Genomic DNA, 20,362 nt, shown 5'->3' with positions numbered 1-20,362 from the left:
AATGTTCCTAGGTTCCTTTCCTTGCAGTTTTGTCACCAGTTATTTATGTAATGCTATTGAAAATTCTGTGTTAATTCTGTGTTGTGACATTTTCAAAAGGGGAGAAAACTTTTGTGGCTCATCCTCAGTTCTGAAAGGGTAGATTTTTTCCTAACTTTTCAACATTAGAAGTCGCAATGTTTTGTCACTATTTTTATTTTCTGTAACGGTGTACATTTGTGAACATAAATTGTGTCTAACTGTTAAGTTCTGTATGGATATTTTCAAGAACTTCTGTATAATCAATGGATATCAAGATGTTACAATCACAGTATAATTAAGAGAGGTAGGCAAAGTGGACAATGATAACAAAAGAGAATAGAATTGAAGGCTTACCTTTATGCTGGGCTCACCACAAAACACCAATAGAGGCCATCTCCAGAAGAGATCCTTCCTCACTGGCAGCCAGCTCTTAAATAGGCCTAGGAGGGTGCAGCCTGGTTCCCCCCCTTCCTGCAGCACAGGAGAATTGCCTTCAGCTGTGCTCCTCTGGCTGGCTCATGGCTCACCTCAGGTGATCAATCAGAGGTTCAGGCTGTGATTCAGCAGTTCCCATACAACTTCCCATTTATAAAACATGACAATACAGGAATACATGGGACTCAACTCTTGGTTTTGTTTCTGTTAGATGATGCCATGCGATGTTTGGCATCCTTTTTCACATATGCATTTATTTGTTTTCCCTATAGTATACCAGATCTATTTGTAAGCAGGATCTTTGTAAGCTTAATTGTGCATAACTGAAGCAAAGGCAATTCCAAGTATTCCACGTAGGTTTCTCTATAAAACACTGTATGTGATTCACAGTATTAAAACTGATAAACGTTTAAGTAAAGAATTTGACTATATTGGAGAAGTGAGGGATGCTGATTGGTTTAATCAAGTGAATACACCTGGTCAAATTCGGACTAATTATTTATTCACAAATAAACCAGTAAATCTGGGGTTGGTAGCACAATTTATGGAACAGCTTTTTTTTTTTTATAGTTTCATCACTGTCAATAAAATAGCATCACTGCAGTTACATCTAAGAGCCTGTCAGATGTTTTACCACAAGGAGGTACCAATAGCGAACATCCATGTTTTCCAACTAGAAATCGAGAATATTTGAGTAGATATTGGCATGAAAGGCACAGAACACAAACCAAAGCGTGCTTGTGTCGTTTGTCACAGCGAAGCATTGACATTTGTGCAACATGGAGAAAGATCAGCATTTTTGCAGGCTCCTTCAGGATCACATACACTTAGGGAATCCATCTTCCCCTGAATGCCAGTTTGTCACTCCCAGAACAACTAGCAGTGACTACAAAAAAAGAGTATGTAGGAGGACATCCATATCCTTCCAGGAAATCTTAGCTGCTGCTCCTGTTGGTGTGTGTATTTACATAAATACACTGCAGGCTTTTAATAATACAACCACTGGCAGCTAGCACTTCTGGGCACTAGGTGAGACTGGTAATAAGGTTAACAATGCTAGAAACCCCTCATAAAAGCAAGCTTAATATTTCCATTGAAGTCTATGATGCAAGCTTCCCCTTTTGTTTCAAATAAGTTTTATTTTTAAAGTTTTGAGTCCTTTGAATAAAGAACTCTCTTGAGAAGGGAATGCTGCACAGAGGAATGGCTTTCCTGATCCTAAAGTGCTTCAGAAATACAAACATACCTGGTATTTCCTATGTAATGGGCCATCATGCAAGCGTGCTACTAGCAGCCTATTTATATTTCTATAACAAGCCTATCTTCATCATCGCTGCTAGTGTCATCATATTCAACTCTGATTTGCTTCCTCATCATTTCTAAACCTCTCTTTTTGTATGTCTTGGAAGCTGTTGCTGAGAAATTACTGAATTCAGGGGACCTGAGTGTTACTGAGGGCTTTTTAAATGTAGAAGCTGTTTCATGCTGCTTCCCATAGGTCTCTGTCTGCTGGTGGGCTCCATTCTTGGCTGCAGCTCCGCGAAGGTGAAGGATTTTTTGAGAGTTCTCCTGCTCTGTGCATTCTGTATGGGATAATTTAGCCATAGAGACCGACTCAAGATGAGATTCTGCTTTTGATCCCAGTGAATGCAAACATCTAGCTTGGGAATTGTGAGTTGAGTTTTCCTTGGAAGATGAGCATGTATTTTCTTCAGTTTGATCTTCTGCTCTTCCTGAGGCCCGAATCACTGAATCTAACGTACCAAAGCTCTGAATCTCTAACTCTACACTCGGTACACTTTCCTCTCTTACCTCAAGACTTAAGGAAAGAGGGCAAGAAGTCTCTGAGTTTGTGCTGATAGATTGGCCACCTTTGATTGTATTTGTAAGACCAAAAGGACAGGACCAAAAAGATGCCATTGAGTCTGTCTGAACATTTGTCTGTGACTCCTCTGGAACCGACTGTTGAAGCACAAGCGGTTGTGTCACTGAACAGCGAGGTTCCACATCACTGCTGACTTCCTGCATGGCTGTAGTGACTGAGGACGGAAGGGAATGAGCTGCCATAGGTACTTCCAGAGGTGCAATGGTCTGAAAAGAGAAATTTGTTCTGGTGTGTTCCCTGATTTTCCCAGAAATGTCCTGTAGAAGTTAGGGAGAGGAAACATTTACATTAAAAATTTTCAATCCAAAGCAATGCTGTCCTTTAAAAGAGTGTGATGATAATGTCAACTATGTTGGTAGAAGGCATTTAGCTGTGCAGTAACTTGTATCAACTGAGTAGCTAAGGATAGTATCAACCTTTATTCAAACAACTCATTACTGCAGACAGAGTTACTCATCCCTCTTTTGATGAGAAGGCTTTTCTTTCTTCCACTATGTGAGGTGTAGTAATAGATGTATGTTTTTTCTAAGGTGTTTTTTCTTGGTTAGGTGACAAATCATGCTAATAATTTTTGGGTAATGGGAGCCAAACATTTCCAGCTGCATGTGTATGTGTAGGGACGGCATTCTTTTTATTAAGATATTTGAATATATATCTTTCAAAGGTGTTTATGCATCACTGAAGGAAAGTTTTAGGATGAATCTTTAAGAAATATGATGTCTGAGATTGTGAGATATGAAATAATTTTATTTCCTACAATAATACCCATCATAAGAGTTATTCTCCTAAATGCTTATTTTATGTGAGGAACCAGTGCTCCTGCTACACAAAACCAGTCTGGCTCAGTAGCATCTGTTTTTGATTGTGGCTAGTCTAGGGAAAAGTAAAACAGTTAGGATAAAGATGTAGACTGTTTCTCCCAGAGGCTTTGCTGACACTGCATACAACAGCACTGTTTGCAGCATGCACAGATGTACCTAAAGCCCCATTTGGCTAATGCAGCCTTTGGTAGTACTGAAACTGTAGCCTCACAGATGTACCCAGATGGCTGAAGAAGCCCTGATGCCATGTTGGATGCACACACTTTTCACTGCATGTGTCTCTTAGCATCCTCCCCAGTGATAAGCTAATAACTGCTCCATCACGCGGCCCTATCTGCCGGCACCTCCAACAGCAGTGCCCCAAGATAATTTTAATACATTTTTGGTAAAAAAAAAAAAACTGTGGTAAAGCACTCTCAACTTGCATTATGTTTAGCAGCTTTAAAGTTCAAGTTTTAATTACCGGTATGTTTTGTTTTCTTCTCGTAATCAGTCATATAAGGTACAATACCTACTTGTTTATCCTCTGTGTCATTTTGCTTAACGTGGGTAAGGTTTTCAATGTGGGAAAATATTCCTGAGTTATTTTTTCCTTCTTTCTTCCTTATGCAAAGCAGCTTGTCTGAGGCAGAGCAAGACGAGTCCTTTTGCTGGTGTAGATAATTTTCTATTGAGAAAAGGTTTGAATAAACTTTTACTTTGAATGTTGTTCCCCCACATGCCAGAATTAGTGAATTTCTCATCATTTCACTCATCTAACTCTCATGTATTTATTGCTTTCTGTAACTTTTTATCCTAAGCCTTATACATTTTCCCAGCTACCTTTTCTCAACTTTGTTTTCAATGGTAATTAAGATGTCTTGCAGAGTAATACCTATTCATATCTGCTATGAAAAAGACACAAGATAACGTCTCTGCTTCAAAGGTGGTCACAACACAAACATTTCCATTACTACCACTCCTTTAAATCAAGGGAGCAGAATATTTTCACTGGGTTACTGAAACCAAGTCAACACTCCAGACTCACTTGTATAATCAATGGATATCAAGACGTTACAATCACAAAATAAACAAGAGAGTTAGGTGAAGTGGACAATGATAACAAGAGAGAATAAATGGAAGGTTTACCCTTCAGCTGGGCTCACCACAAAACACCAGAAGGAGGGATCCCAGAACAGATCCTTCCCCACTGGCAGCCAGCTCTTAAATAGGTCTAGGAGGGGTGCAGCCGGGCTCCCCCCCTTCCAGCAGCACAGGAGAATTGCCTTCAGCTGTGCTCCTCTGGCTGGCTCATGGCTCGCCTCAGGTGATCAATCAGAGGTTCAGGCTGTGATTCAGCAGTTCCCATACACTCACTTCATACAGCAAACATACAATCTAATTTCAGAAAATGATATTGATCCTAAACTGTGCAGGCTCCTAATGGAAGGTTATTCTGTGTCATTTATTTTTTAAATGACCTCATAATTTGCAAGTTCACTTATCTAAGTATATGTATGAAAGTCGTGTGGTTATATTTTCACTTGCAGAAGATACTGAAAGCCAAAAGCATTTTTGCAGTTCATGTAAAGCAGGTACATATCAGAAATACTGCTAACGTTCAACCTTTTCAAAACCAAACATTCAGTACACTCAAAAATATTTGAAATGCTTACCTTGAACCTTTGACTGAGGAGAATGGCACTTCTTGCAGTGGTTAAATGTACAGGCTTGTGATGAGCAGCCCTTTTTCAAAACATCCAGTGTTCTATTTGGAAAACAGCGTCTCCTGTTCAGTCGGCTCATTTTCAGCTGAGTGTATCCATGTATGTGCCTTCCTCCGTACCTGCATTGCAAGTGGCATTGAAAGGTGAAACAAATATGTGCTATTTAAGACTGGCCATCGTAGAATACAAATAATACCACAACATCAGGCCTTTGTCCTGGGAATTCAGGAATTTACTTCTGTGGAGGAGATGTTAGTTCATGTTAATTCAAAAAACAAGATACTCCAACCTTTCTTTTACTGAACTTCTCAGTGTTGGATTTCAGTATGTCCTTGGTTTGCTGGGAGAAAAGGATTCAGGAGTTGCAGATCTAGAAACACTTTTCTGTATTTGGAGTTTTAAAACTGCATGCTCATAAATACTGAAATGCACAAGAATCGCATGAGTGCACAGTTGTTGGTATTTTGCTTTTCTTTTTTGTACTTCTTATGTGCAACCTAATTAGCAATCATCAGTGCTGAACAACATGTTTCAGATACTTAGAAAACTCACACTGGATAATGCAACGACTTTGTCATTTTCTCCAGCTAGTTCAGTTAATTTTAATGATTGGGACAAAATTACGTTGGAAGTTTCCATTCCTGTATCAGTAGAATCAAACATTATACACACAATGCTAAGTAAACCTAACAGCTTATTTAGATGTTTGGTGTATAAGAAAAATATATTGCATTTCATTATTAAAAGTTTGGCCAGCTAGCTACTGATATAGATTGGCTTTCAGGTCTCTATATTCAGATGAATCTCTGTACTTTTTTGATATGGCCAAATCAATCCTGAGGCTGGCAGAAAAGAAATGGGGGTGAAGAAGGGAAAAAAAGAACCTGAACGTGTAGAAGAATGCCAGAAGACAGTTTGGGAAATACAGACCTGAGTGATCTATTTGTGGTCCGATGATCCTTCAAAATTGAGGTGCTGTTTATGAAGGTAGACATGGGGATTAAGTTACCAACAGTGATTTGTCCCGAAGGAAAAGCTCTGTCTGTTTTTGGTCATAAGATTAAATAAGAGGGATGTATGCACACATGATGTGTTTCTTAGCATTTCATCAGACATCCTGCTGCCTCACACTCCTGAAACATTAAAGGCTAAATCTTCCACCAATACGAAGTGCCAGTGAAGTCAGAGGAACTGCACTGATTGGTACAGTGTGCCTTCAATAGCCTTATGTTCTTTCAGCTTCATATTTAAACTGATTGATCATTTAAACTACGGCTGGCTTTATTCACTTACTGCTAAAATTTGACTTTTCTCCTCTGCATTCTCTTGTGAATAAAAGATACAGATCTGAGGACAGAAGGGTCTTGCATGTACCTTTTAACTGTAAGAGGCATAAAACTGAAGTATTTTGCTTCCCTTCAAACAAAACAGAGTGCTGACAATTTTGACAGATAAGAATCAGTTCTGAAGCACAGTAACACTCACCTGACCAGTCATCATCTTTCTTTGCTGTATGTCTCTTTTGCTTAGAAAAGTTTGCTCCTGACAGCAAATAATACATTGAAAGTTCTGATAATCTTGATAATTTACCTTTGTGGAACTGCTGCAGTTGGGAATAGATCTTGCTATGAGATTTATTTTCTCCCCCAATTTTGACAAGGCTGAACTTTGGGGGTGGCTTTCTGTTTTCTGTGGACACTTTTACACCCATTGCAGCAAAATGATGTTTGTATCCAGGGAAGACGAAACCATATGAAAGCACATTCCTTACCATTTGGGGGGGATTTTAATTTTTTTCTGTTTGTGGCTCCTCTTGAGTTTATTTGCTGCTGGTTTTTCCTTTTTGCAAACTGATGGTTTCTTCTTTTTCTCTGATATGTTTTTGAAAGCACCAGCAGGAGCTGCTGCGCATAACTATTAAAAACATTGAACAAATTGAAAGCACGTTAAAAGTTGTGAATTACAGTAACTGAGATAGCAGGAATCTGTGCTCATTAGATGGCACTGATAGCACAGTAGTTGATAGGATTCTCTGACATTTATCCTAGCATTTTCATGTTCGTTTTTCTAATCACTTTGTCCATCTGATTTCATAACGTTTAAACAACCCACTGCTTTTGTGGGCCTGTACAGAAATTAGTGTGCGTTCTTTTGCATTCTTCTCCCCATACAAAAAACAAGATGAGTCTTATAGAGCTGTTCTAGGATCTGTACAGACTGGTCTGTCTTCACTTACTTAAAAACAAAAAGCTTTCAGGCTTTAAACGCTTACAGAGTATTAATGCAATTTGATTTTGTTGATGTTTGTCTCTCACCATAAGGAAACATGTAATACATAGCCTGCCTTTGACTCTAAATATCTCCAAGTAAAATAAAATCTTGAGCTTGACTGTCTCATAAGTCCTACTCTAATTCAAATATTAATTTAAAACGAAAATTATGAAATACAAATACTGTCACAAAAGAATATAAGAAAAACCCCAGGGGAAGAACTGAGAAAGAGAAATTATGGTCTTCTCACTAGAGAGCATTTCTACTGAAATTCCCGAGTGAAAGGTACATACACAAAATTATGCATGTTTTATGCACCAAACAAGTATGACTTATAACGATATAACTGATAAATTCTGCATCACAAATGCCTGCAAATGTCCATAAATATGGACATTAGTTTCTTAATTTGTTTCTTAATTCTCTTGTTTTTCTATTAAAATCGTCCTTGTAAGCTGATTACACCCTTTTGAGAAAGGAACTAGGACCCTTAATCTTACCTCCTGCATCTGTTGTCCTTGAGAAAAGGATGAAGGCAGTGTGTTTAAGCTCTTGTTTGTTAAGCTGGAGGCCACAGTCTTGCTAATGTTTTTCATTTTGAAAATAGAAATATCACATTTTGACAGTGCGCACTCATTGCTGGACTCCTTGTGGATGTGCATGGAGGAATAAGCAGAGTCTGCATTCCCTTTCTGCTCAGCAGGCAGAGGAAGGCTTTTTGTTAAACAGCACCAGGTTAACCGAGTTTCAGCATTTAGTGATGGGAAGGTGCTCTTGGTGCTCAGCACTGTAAAACTTTCAGAGTAGGAAGTCAGGCTATTGCTGCGCAGCGCTGGGAATTCCTCGCAGTGAGTGGTGAGAGAGTGGCAGTGAAAAGTGCCAAAGGAATGGCACAAATAAGTGGAGCTATCTTTTGATCTCCGAGTCTGCTCCGTATTCTCTGATGCTGGTGACATGTCCTTAAGAATGCCTGGGCTTCCACCTGTGTCCCACCCCATGACTGTTGACTCTGCATCCTTGCTAGAAGCTTCCCTTTGGCCTGATGCTGTCATCAAAGTGTCACCTGCTGAGCAAAGCTGATGTAAAACTTTTTCTTCTGTGATGTCGGCTGATACGACAAAACCACTCGAATACATAGAAGTAAAGCATATCTTCTTCTTTGGGGTTTGTGCTGATGAAGTAGCTATGCTCACCCACTTCCCTTCTGTTTGTTTTTGATAATTCAGTTTATTTTTATTCTGTTTGCTTTTCCAAGCCCCTCTCATAATTTCCTCCTTATAAAAGGTGCCATCTACTGTTGTTAAGATATTTGTTGTTTCTGAACTGGCTGGTGAGCACAATACTGGAGTTTTCCAGTTTGCATGTAAGTTCCCTCGTAGCTCTCCTTTGCTGCCTTTTTGTCTCACTTCAAATTTTAAAGGGGACCAAAGCACATCACTGGAATGAGAACAGGGTGATCTGCTGTCGGAAGAGCAGGGTGGGTTGGTTAAGGAATCTGTCACAGAAGGACGAGGTGTAATCTGTTCGGATTGAAGCAGAATCGACAGATCAGAGTTCCTCTGGTCTTGTGGCAATTTAAGGATATATTTTGGAGAAAAGGCATTTTTCGATGGGTCTGGAGTTAACTGACCAGATTGCAGATGATGGATTTTGGAAGATGCGTTAGCAGTGCTGTCACTGAAAAGTGGTACTCCTGTTTTCACAAGACATGTTTTGACATCTTTATCTGTTGTGTTGTGCAAAGCAAAAGTATCGCAATCACTTCCCCTGAAGTCAGACCTCAAAAATCCCACAGATGAAGCTTTTGAGATCTCTGCTGAATGTGAAAGAGGGTTAATGTCACCATAATGAACGACTCCAGTGGGGAGTCTGCTTGTTTTTACACAATCCACATTCTCAGCACCTCCAGCTGATTCGTTTATTCTTGTGCTTAGGTTTTGCTCCTCTGTTTTGCTGGAGAGTTTCACTGGTGCTGTGGAAAGACACGGAGCGATAGTGCAGCAGGCAGTCTCTGCTTCATTTACTGCACTGCTTTCACTACAGGGCCTAGGGTAGCACTTTGAAATAATGTTTTCTTTCTTCTCCACTTCAACTTTCAGCTTTTTTCTTTCTGATGGTAAATTCTGGGATTTCCCTAAGGATTCTCTGTTGCTGCAGTGGAGCCACAGGGGCATCAAGGCATGCCGGACAGTTTCCTGATTCCTGTTATGGTTTCCATAATTGTTTGAAGTGCTTTTATAATCTGATTTAAATGTACTGGATTCTTTCCCAGGACTTGATTCTTCCCATTTGCTACTCAATACGGGCAAGCAGTCATCCTTCATTCTGTTAGTGTCGGGTTGACACTGAGTATTTTGCAGCCTGCACTCTCGACTGCTTGGAGCTGGTAACGTGTTGTTGCCACCCGTGTGTTTGTCTGTGTCGCTGCCATGGGGATCTTGGGAAGCTTTGCTCACTGCAGTATGTGCACTCGCATTTACTGAATGTGATGTCTCCATTACATAGGTTAAACTGTCTGTGGTTTCCTCTAAGGACGCGCTGTGTGGAATATGGTTACCATTAGCACCAGTTTCTGATTTAACAGTGTTTAATTCTGTTGTCACAAGGGAGGAAAGGCTGTCACTTGCAGAGCTCCTGACATCTTTTTCTTCAGCAGTGTCACTACTGCTGGCTGATTCCTTTGAATCAGGAGTGGAGCCTGTAATATCTGCAATCTTATTCCCCCTTTCTTTGATTTTCCTGGCATGTTGACTGCTTTTCATTTTTTGGTAGATTTTCTTAAAGGTTTCATCTCCATACATTTGCCATTTTTCTTCCGAGAACATCTTTAGCCTCCTTTGGTTGTGTTTCTTGTTTTTAGTGCTGACTGTTTCTCCGGTCCCAAGCCTCGCACTCATCTGCAGCTCCTCTGAGGGAGGAAGATCAGCCACGTTACTTAGTGGTACGTCATCCACTGCTGTCTGTCTGACTAGAGCTCGAGGATGGCTGCTGGGAAAATCCACCGAATTTGCAATGAGGTTGTTGCTAGGCAGCAAAGCAGCAGCGCTTGTATTTACAGACTGCTTAGTAAGAGACAGCGGTTTTGAGCAGCCTGCGTTGTCATGCACCGCTCTCGTGCCTTCCACAAATGGCAGGGAGTTGCTTCGTGTGACAGGCACAGCATCTATCGTTGTGGAGAACTGTGTGGGGACGGAATGAAAAAACATGGGCTTGCATTTCTCTAGGGGTGCTAAGGTGGATTTTGCTGAACAAAGAGAGAAGTTCTTTTTCCTGTTGGTGTCAGAAGTCCTGATGTCAAAATGGAAAGAGTCTTTGTATGTATAAGGCATTGGCAGATCTATGCTTCCCTGTTTAGAAAGGACAGTTTTTCTGGGCCTAACATTGTCTAATTGAGTGTCATCCACCACAATTTTGTTATGAGAAATAAGTTTGGAAATGTGTTCCTCCAGCCTCTTTTTCTCTAGCATCAAGGCTGTAGCTTTCTCAGCTGGCTCTGACTTTGCACTGCTTCCGGCCGTGCACCTTGAGCTGCTGACAGCAGTTTCGTTTTCCAGTTCAGTGCTGTGCTCACAGAGGCTGTGCAGCGGGCTGGAGGATGCCAACTGTTGTTCTGTGCTATCAGAGCGTGACAGATACCCTGAGTCGGTGCTCTCACACTTCTTTAGCTTGCAGTCAAATGGCTTGTAATCCCACTGTTTTTCTGAAGATGTTGCTTGCTGCCTTTGCAACTGAATGTGCTTGTTGGCAGCTGGAGTTCTTTGCTCCTGCATCTTCTTTATCTGGCACTGACCATTTGGCAAGGCAACTGGAAATGATAAACTTGGAGGTTCTTTTTCAGAAACTTCCTGATCAGTCTTTGAACTAAAAGACTGATGAGTTCTTTCTTGATTTTCTGAAAATACTGACGAATTGCTTGTTGCTGGCACTGAAAGGTCATTAAGTTTCTTACTGTCTGTTACAGCACTGGTCTCCAAAGTCACCTGTTTCACCTGCATCCCCCGGTCTTCATAGCTGCTACCATGTCCTTTGGTGCCTTGCTGTGACGCGATGCTCTCTGTTGCTTTCTCATTTTGCTCCAGTGTACCGGTGTTGTCAGAGTCTGAGGGTAGTTTGGTGTTGTTGACGTGTGTTTGAGTTCTTCTGTGTTTGTACAAATTACTTTGAGTTTTAAATGCAATACCACAAGTGGTGCATGGGAAGGGTCTCTCTCCTGTGTGAGAGCGAATATGTTTCTCAAGGACACTTGGCTTCAAACAGTCTCGACCACAGTGCTTACAGATATATTTCCCAGCATTTTTTGATTTTCCTGGGCTTCCGATAGGTGCGCCGACGGAAGAATTCGGTGATGATAAAACAGGTAAAGTGCTCACTATGTTCAATGTGAGAGTTTGCCCAAGTTGTTTCTGAAACACTGACTGGGGCTGATCTGTGCCTTCGGAAGGAACAAGTGGGTTCAGGATCAGAGGTATATTACTGCTATCCAGATTTCCACAGCTCCTGCCAGCCACTAGCTGACTGCTTGGCTGAAAGCATCCTGGCTGAACAGGCTGGTACAGGGGAATGGTGAGGGCTTTTAGATACACAGGTTGAGGCAGTGCTTGTTCCTGTGGAGGAACCGCACTGCTTTGGCTGAGAGCTGAAGGACCCTGTGCAGGCTGAAGAGAAGAGGTTGGAAGTGGCTGGTCTGCTAGTGCAGCTGTCAGACCAGGATGCTTCTGCGCCTCCATTTCAAAGGTTATCTGTCAGGTACTCGTGTATCTGTAGGGAAGGGGAAACGAGACCAGTAGGAGTCTTCAGAAAGCTAACTAAAATAAACATATTTTTATTAGTATATGTAAGTCAATCACTGGACTTGAAATGCTAGCAAATAATACAGCAAATCACATACAGGCATTATACAGACTATAATTACTGTGTTTTCCAGTTAAATTGATTCATCTTTTATTGCTAAGCTAGAAATTGAAGAGTTCTGAATAGTGTAAAGAAAAATGAAGAATGCACTTAATACCTACAATAGGTGCACAAAGCATTAGAAATAAATCCGAGTATCAGATCTGCAAATGCAGCTCTAGCCCAAACTCAGCAAAGCCAGGTGAGTTCTGAGGTGCACTGAGGTCACTGTGTGTGTTATCGAGGCTGGATTGAAAACCACTGAGGGTAAAACATCTTTGGGCAACTCGTTCCAAACACGGGACATTAAGCATGGCTGTATTGTCTGAGTTTAACCAGATATGGCTAAAACTGAACCAATTTTTTTACACCAATGATATACATAAATATGTACAAAGTAGAAAAGATGGTATCCCAGTGAAATAGCAGGGTAAATTAAAGCTGTTGTTTGTGCAGCCCACATTCAATTTGACTAATTAGAGGGAATAGGGCGGTACACTGTTTATTTTTAGATATTTTCAATTCCAGCTGAAAACCTTTTATATCCAAAGTTCTTGGATGAAGTAAAGCCATTCTTATGAAAATCTGCCTAAATGCATTCAGGGTTGGTACTGGTCCAGACTGATTTTTTTTCCTAAACAAAAAAATTTTCTTGCCTTTTTTTTCCCTCTTAGAAATAAACCATTTGAAACAAGCTAGCTGACAATTATTTCTGGAAAACATAATAGATATCAGCATCATCTCATTCTAGTTTGGGTAACAATTAGAAAGTGATCTTTGAATGCTTATTCAAATTATTATTATTCTGCCATATTCACAACTACTTATTTATTGCTTGCCTCCTCTTCATCCAGTCAGGATGCATCAAGCTGTAGCCCAATATGCAGTATGAATATAACTGCTCTTGTGCTAACAATCACAAAAATAAACACTTAAAATAACATCAGTGGCTAAATGTGAAATATGCAGTTTGTTGCCTTACTGAATAGTCTGCAGCAGCATTGCAGTACCCTCCTTACATAGCTTTAATAGTTGACCATTACTGGGAAAGTGTAATAAATGCTCAGCCCAAAAATATTCTTTGATTAGTGCCATATGGCACACAGTATGTTAGCATTGTTCAAAACAAAATCTCCTTTGCATGCAGTTGCTGGGAACTTTCCAAATGATTCATATAAAGTAGAAATGGAAAACTCGGTACAATTGTTTTCAAGTATTCCTCATTTACTGTTTGATCTCTTGAAGAGATGGTACATTGATAGCTGGATGAAAATGGCAGCACCTCACACCACATGAAATAATGGGAAAATAATTTTCTATTAATTATCAAGTGGAATAGATAAAGGTCAATGGGTTATATGCTCAGTGATAAATCTATTTAGCACCTTAATAAATAGACTAAGAATTCAGGTGCTTTGCATATGAAATATATGCACCATTGAAACAGGACGATAAAGCAATGCTCTCAGCAATCCTTTGTAAATGTAAAAGTTTTGTGTTATAGAAAATTACCTTTCATCCCTTTATGTCATCCCTATGCGTAGCTCACAATGCAACTGCAAGTACTTGTCTTGAAAATCCAGTATACCTGGTGCCTAATCCTGCACTCTTCTAATTCTACACCACATCTGTAGATCCCTGCTGACTGGCAACCCTTGCTTCACTGCCAAAGCTTCTTCCTTTTTCTTTCCAATACGCTTTGCTTACTGCAAGAATTGGAAAAGTGAAGGAAAAGACAGCAGTGCAGCCCCTGGGATGTGGGGATGTGCTTTCTGACTCTCCTTCTGGAAACAATCTTTTCTTCTTTCTCGTCAATTTTGTGAATCAAATTCAACATATCAGGTCTGCAGTTTTCTTGTCCACTCCCTGCTGCTTTGTAATAAAACATAATAAATAATATTCTTGTCCACATAGCTGCTTTATAATAAAGTTGTTGACTGTATTCACACGGACGTTACAAGATTATGGCTTATTAGTGGAATTAATTTATTATCCATATTCTGCACTGCAGTTAACCCTACAATAGATTGCTCTAATTTGCAAAATGAGGTGGTAGACATTTCACATCCCTTCTAGGTTCCTAAGCTGCTTTCATATGTAGGCACTTACACACTGTGAACTTGGCTGATTGGTAGGAGCTGTGATGGCACAACCCATGAAATACCAGGTACTGTATAGAAATAAAGTCTAATATTTGCTGCAAAATGTATAATAGTATGCAGGCTTTATCTGCTCAGTGCAGATAAATTGCAACTGTACTTAACAAAGACAGCAGCAAGTAATACAACATGAGTCATTGGCATTCATAAACTAGGCCTGCAGTAGTTCTGCCAAGGATGTTACATAGACAGGACTCGAAGAAAAGTGAATAATGTATAGCTAGAAGATCTAACAAGTAAACCACATCAGACAAAACAGATCACAGTGTCTGTGCTCCCCTGGAGAAGTGTGAGAGTCTGGAATTCATGCTTCCACCCCATTAAGCCTCCTCCAGAGCCACAAACTTATCCCTCTTTGAATATCCTCCTGTGCCTGCACAGCTGATGGTCACTGTGAGGCCAGACTGGAAATTAGTAGGACTTGTAATGGAAAGTTGCTTTTAGTATTTATCCTCTAGTTCCAAGTATCAGAATCTGTGCAATTTCGCTCAAACTGTTCAGTTTTCCGAGGCTCCATAAATAGTGTAATCCCATAAATCTTTTCAGTGTTCTGTAATATTCTATGAGGAAAATACCCAAGTGCTTGCAGAATAGTTTTAAGAGTTTTATAATACATTTATAATACAGTTTTATAATACATTTCAACCAGCTATGGAAGTTTGCTGCAGTCTACAGCAAACAAAATATACCTCTGTGGCTTGTACTCCCTACAAACATATTCTCTGCAGCAATCTGTATTCTGAAAAATGGCATTTTTCACATCTGTTGTTTATACGCAGAAGTTACTGTACTTCTTTGTACACTGATAAAAATAGCTTATCTCAACTTAATTATACTCCAGCACGGATTCTCGACACTCCTTGCTTAAAGCAGGAAAACTTCCTTTGCTGATTATCCTCCAGACTGTTACTGGGCGGCTCCTACACAACCATCTGAGCTCCATTTGTGGCTTGTAGCGTGGAGCTACCAGTACCAAATCCTGATCATCCTGAGATAAATAAATGTTTTCAATAAGCAAAACTAAGTGTAGGATTTCGTATGCCCAAAATTGAAAAAATTAATTTCTTGAGCTATCAAAACTTGTCAAGAAAACTCAATTAAATGCAATTATTTTGTCTCTAGTTTGAACTGTACTTTCAGGTATGCACTGTAGGTGGGCCTGGAACACCACAAAGCCAAAAACCGGAGTGTTTTCATATGACAAATCAACAGAACAGAACCTGTTTTATTCTGCTAACTGGTAGAAAAAAAAGACTAAATATATGTGTTCCCTATTTCTGTATATTTTTTTTTTCCTAATTCCAAATATAGTTGATAAAACTTGCTTCTTTTTATCAGCAGTGTTATAATAATCTTGGATTGTGCAACCAAGTGATGTTTCTTATCTGCATGACACACACACACTGCCAGTTGTCCATCAGAGTCAGTAACATTAAATGAACTTGTAACTGCTTATTCCCTGTGCCTGTATGTCACTTCTTTATAATTAACATTATAATCCTTAAATCCAGATGCAGTGCTACTCCCTGGGCCCGGTCTGCAGGTACAGTCTGTAGGTGTAATAGTCAGGTTCTTTTTTTACCATACAGATGTAGCTTTTCAACTCCCTGAACAAACAATGCACTGCACTACCCTAGGAATCTTTGCATTTTTTAGAACTTCTGGTGATCCCTACTTTAAATATAATATCATACGGCATACAGAAGAGGAATCCTCTTTAGTTTGTAAATAATTTTAGCTTACATACCTGTTATTGAGGCTCACATTTCAGCAAAAGAAGTCTCACGTCTGTCAGTACTTCAGACAAGCAGAGAGAAACAAGGACAAAGACTTGAAACAGATTAGAAGTAGGAAGTATTTTTTTTACATCGGTGTCACAGAAACAACCTTCACAAAACAGGAAGAGATGAAGCAAAAGAAAATGAAGTAGCGTTTCAATCTGCTCTTATCCTTTATTCACACAGAAGCCCATAAACAGAAGCAGCTGCCTCTGAGTACAGGCATTTGGTACACTGCTTTCAGTGGCAGCACTCAGTGAAAAAGGCTGGCACAAAGGTAGAAATTTTTCTTTGTCTCCCTAAAGATAATTCGCCTGTAACTTTAAAGTAAAGATATCTCAAAATGTGTTGAAAAAGGAAGCAATGGAGGAGAGAAGCTACTTTCTGTTCAGGAAAAGCTAAACCCATCAGGGAGGGCATTATCCCAGCAGCTCCCAGTGGTGCCTGCAGCAGGGTGGTAACCAGAAGGCAAAAGCTGCAAGGACGTTAGAAGTGTTTGGGGCTTTCTCAGCATGCCTGTCCAAAACCTGTGAAAAGCTGTAGTGAAAGAAGGATAGGATGCAGTCAAGAGAAATGAAAAGATCATCTGGAGAATTTAAACTGTCTGTGGGTTAACTTTGGTAAAAGTCCTCAAACAAAATGGTCAGCCGGGGTGACCAGCAAGGAGGAGAGCTGTTCCTTATGTGCATGCATTGGGAGTAAAGCCCAGTCTACAACGGGCAAGATTCGTGCCCAATAATTTTACAACATAGGCATATCTGACCTGTAAAATTTCATTAGGAGCTCTTTTGGAAGATGTGGTGTTTAATCTGTTCATAACTTAGTAAGCATGCACCAAATCCAAATAGCCGCAGCCTACTGGTGTGGATTGGACAGGGGTGAAACTGTAATAGTTATGATTGCTTATCCAACATCCATTCTAGCAGAAGCTCTTTCTTTTAGTAATTTGGTTAATAGGCCAATGCTGGAGATGTAAATGGATTTAATTCTACACAGCTCTATTGATCTCAGGAAGTTTTGCCTGTTGTTTGGGTATTTTTGGTTCTTTTCTGGATTCTATTTTAATAGACCTCCAACACTGATGGCAGAAAAATATGTCTGTCTTATCCTTCCTATCTTTCTTGCCTGTCTTTTAGTTTTGTGGTTAGCAGGGCCTAGTATTGTTGCCTAAGAGCCTACTTGTTTCCATCATACACTGGTTTGGTCCTGGTCATGCTAATATAAATGCTTAAAATCAGTGACTCTATAAAACTACTTGGCACTGTGCACTGCTTTACAAAGACCCACACTGTATACGGATAGAGGGGACTGAGTGCAGCAACTGCTGTCAGCTCTGCTGGGAGACATGTTGCTAAAGCAATGGATTCTCACACAGGAGGGTTACTGCCTGCTACTGCCAACAAACCATCAGAGTGAAAACATTGCACTTCCTACAACAGAACCCTGGCAGGAATGTATACAAATAATTGATCACAGGCTTTTTTTATAAAACTGAACATCTCTTCAGTTTTATTGCATATATGGAGCCAGTTATATTCTATTCCACTGTGAATCTGCCTGTCACTTTAAGCTGAGGTGAACTTACTTAAAAAGGAAGCTTATTTTAGACAGTGCTAATAATTGCAGCAATGTGCTGGAATTAGTAAGGACTCTAAAACATAAAAGTTCTTAAAATTAATTATTTTGCACACTCAGTAGAGTATCAAATTCTAAATGGTAAACTGGAAAACTTGTTATCCTGCATCCAAAAAGAAATAGTTAAATGTAGCAAGTTACAAGTAAAGCAAGTGGCTGACTGAATTCAGCACCTATGATAAGGTTTCAGGGCTTAGCAGAGACTTTTGAAGCTTGGTCTGATATTCCTAACACTTGTACTGAGCCTGGAATCAGAGTGATGCCACCAGTGTGATGATCCCCATGTGTATGAGTGAACAGACTGCTCTGATGGCTACAAGTGTCAACTGAATGCTTGCTGACAACTTGTATCGTACTACATTAATTCTATTTGAAATTAATTTGAAACTGATTATTTCTGTTTTCTATTTTAGCCACTCTCTGTAGGCGTTACTAACTCAGCATCTCTGTGCAAGATCACTTCTGTTCATTTAAGTTCAAACTGTTAACCTGCTCAAGGAAACTCGATTAATTTCACTTGCCAATATACAGCAAAGCAGCTAGTTCAGCTATGTACAAGGATAAGCCTGCTGTCAGGGACAGGGCAGGGTGTACGTGGTGCTCACAAACTCATTTCATGCTTAATTCTAGCCTTAATCAGGAATGGATGAGATAAATCCACATACCGTTGCCATCTGTTTAAAGTTCCAAGAATGTGTGGAAAGGGGCTTCTTCCCAGCCATTTATACCCTGCACCAGTCAAAGACACCTGCAGGATTTTGGTCAGAGCCGTGATGAAGTGGCAGTGGCGGTAAGCCTGCTTCCTATAGTGATGAGCTAATAGATTTCAAAGACCCTATCAGCCATGTTTTAAAGGTTAAAAGAAGCAAAATGTCTTAAAAATTGTTAATTTTCCTTGTGAAGACAATAATGCTGAGAACAGCACACGGTATCTGTGTATAAGATACAGATACTGTTATTATCATTTCCAGCTGCTAGGTTACCACGGATGGCTAGCAGGAGGTGTCAGTGTTGATGAAGAGCTCTCGTAGTTGACTAGGCAAACTATTTAAATATAATGAAGTAATAGTGAACTATAGAGCCAGAAAGAAACTTCATGCAGGTACATCAAACACTGCTACTTTAATGGAAAATAAATGTTTATGAGTTCACCCTAATGCTGGAGCTTTCTAGATCTCAATTCAGATTTGCAAATGGAACTGATACCTTTTCTGATTAGCACAGAAATGAAATCCTGTTTGGCTCACTTGAAAACTGCTTCCTGCCTTTATTCTTTTCTCAGTTTGACTTCATACCTCAAAGTGTCTCATAACAGGAGTTCTGACTTCACCTTTTCACTTGTTTTTAAGGGATGTCTCTGATCTCACAGGACTGCAAGCTGTACCAGCAGCATGCAAGCCATGTATAACTTTATTGACAAAGTAGGGAGCCTCAGTTCCATGCAGAATTAGGATGAAAATGTGTAATTTCCTGATATTCTGAAACTGCCATAATCTTAAATCATTTCTTACTCAAATTCTGACTTTTGGAAATCTTGCTGCTCATTAAGAAATAATTATTCCTGAAGTTTTGCCCTGCTTTGTCTGCTATCAGAGTACAAAGCACCTAGAGAACACTCTCATTGAACTTTGAAGGTCTGGTGCTATTTCTTGTGGACAAACATTTTGGATACTTTACTCCACTATCTTAAATCAGCTTTTTACATGTTTTGTTAAACACAGAATATGGTGTTGAAGCCTTTTAAGAAGAATGTGATCTGCAGCACCTTTTCTTCATTCTGAAATAGCACTGACTGTTCTGATCATTATTAAATATATGGTTTTCTATATTTCAAAAGGCTGACATTGATAATAACAGTCAGCTAGAATTTTGATGTATAGATGTTAACTAGATGTTATTCTGGCCGTTTTGAACTCTCCATACAATTAGTATCAGTGAATATTTCCTGTTCTACTTCTCATGTTTCTACTCTGCCCAATTCCAGTAACAAGAAACGCTTTCCAGTTTATTATGTCTTTATTTCAAATCTGTACCACTGCTTGCTTAAAAGTAAGCAATCAAATCTAAGCCATCTGTTGGTTTTGTAACACTGTTGGTGACTTCACAATGGAAAAAAAAAATAATAATTGTTAGTGCTTAAAAAAAAAAAAGCCCTAAAAACCTCAGAGGATTTCCATTCTTTCATCCTTTTATCACATTTGCTCCTGTGCATTATTCCTCTGGTGAATAAAGAGTTAACCTCCAGCCAGCAGTCTGTAATCAACAGGTTGTTCTAACAGAAAAATAATAACCCTTATCCATCTTTTAAAGTTTAGAAGGTTGGACTAAATGATAAAAAAAATACTGATTAAATCCCCTTAAAAACAGAAGTGGGGCCAGGACTAAAATGAAAGGCTTTCTGCTTTAGTAAAAAATCCTCCTCGTTCCTAAGTGAAAGAACCATTACATTAATAACTTAAAAATATATCTCACAACACCCAGAACTTAATTAATCTCTGTCGATACAGAATGATAACAAAACACTTGCTAACCTTTAGGTGGCCAATTCACAGGCAGGTGGAGAGGTTCAGGTCTCCCTGGAATAGCGTTGGAACAAAAGCAGCATCCTGTTTCCTTTTTTCAGTGTCTTTCTCTTCTTTTTTTTTTTTAAGCATTTGAAAATGGAAGGGTGGGTGCTGGGGAGGGGGCGAAGGCAGCCCAGCCTGGGGTGGGAAGAGTTTTAATGGCCGATGCTGGAAATATGGTTTGCCTGCTACAGTGT

General features: G+C 39.7%; 1 protein-coding gene across 6 annotated transcripts; it reads right to left on the bottom strand.

The window, feature by feature from the left end:
• Positions 1-826: 826 nt before the first annotated feature.
• ZNF831 (zinc finger protein 831) lies at positions 827-20,362 on the bottom strand. 6 transcript variants are annotated; one of them, XM_052684327.1, is made up of 8 exons: positions 20,133-20,359; positions 15,936-16,075; positions 7,640-11,897; positions 6,640-6,782; positions 5,799-5,843; positions 4,818-4,987; positions 3,678-3,829; positions 827-2,547 (listed from the first exon to the last, which is right to left on the bottom strand). In XM_052684327.1, exons 3-8 carry the CDS (start codon positions 11,864-11,866, stop codon positions 1,756-1,758), a joined length of 5,529 nt encoding a protein of 1,842 aa, XP_052540287.1. In that variant the 5' UTR covers positions 11,867-11,897; positions 15,936-16,075; positions 20,133-20,359; the 3' UTR covers positions 827-1,755. The 6 variants fall into 6 exon arrangements, with proteins under 6 accessions (XP_052540287.1, XP_052540282.1, XP_052540283.1 ...); XM_052684322.1 differs by having other exon boundaries at positions 827-2,598; positions 20,133-20,358; XM_052684323.1 differs by having other exon boundaries at positions 827-2,598; positions 15,936-15,985; positions 20,133-20,358.

Source organism: Tympanuchus pallidicinctus, unplaced genomic scaffold (assembly GCF_026119805.1).
Source record: "Tympanuchus pallidicinctus isolate F22 unplaced genomic scaffold, pur_lepc_1.0 scaffold20, whole genome shotgun sequence".
Classification (NCBI taxonomy): Eukaryota; Metazoa; Chordata; class Aves; order Galliformes; family Phasianidae; genus Tympanuchus; species Tympanuchus pallidicinctus.
This window is presented reverse-complemented; position numbering and strand designations above follow the sequence as displayed.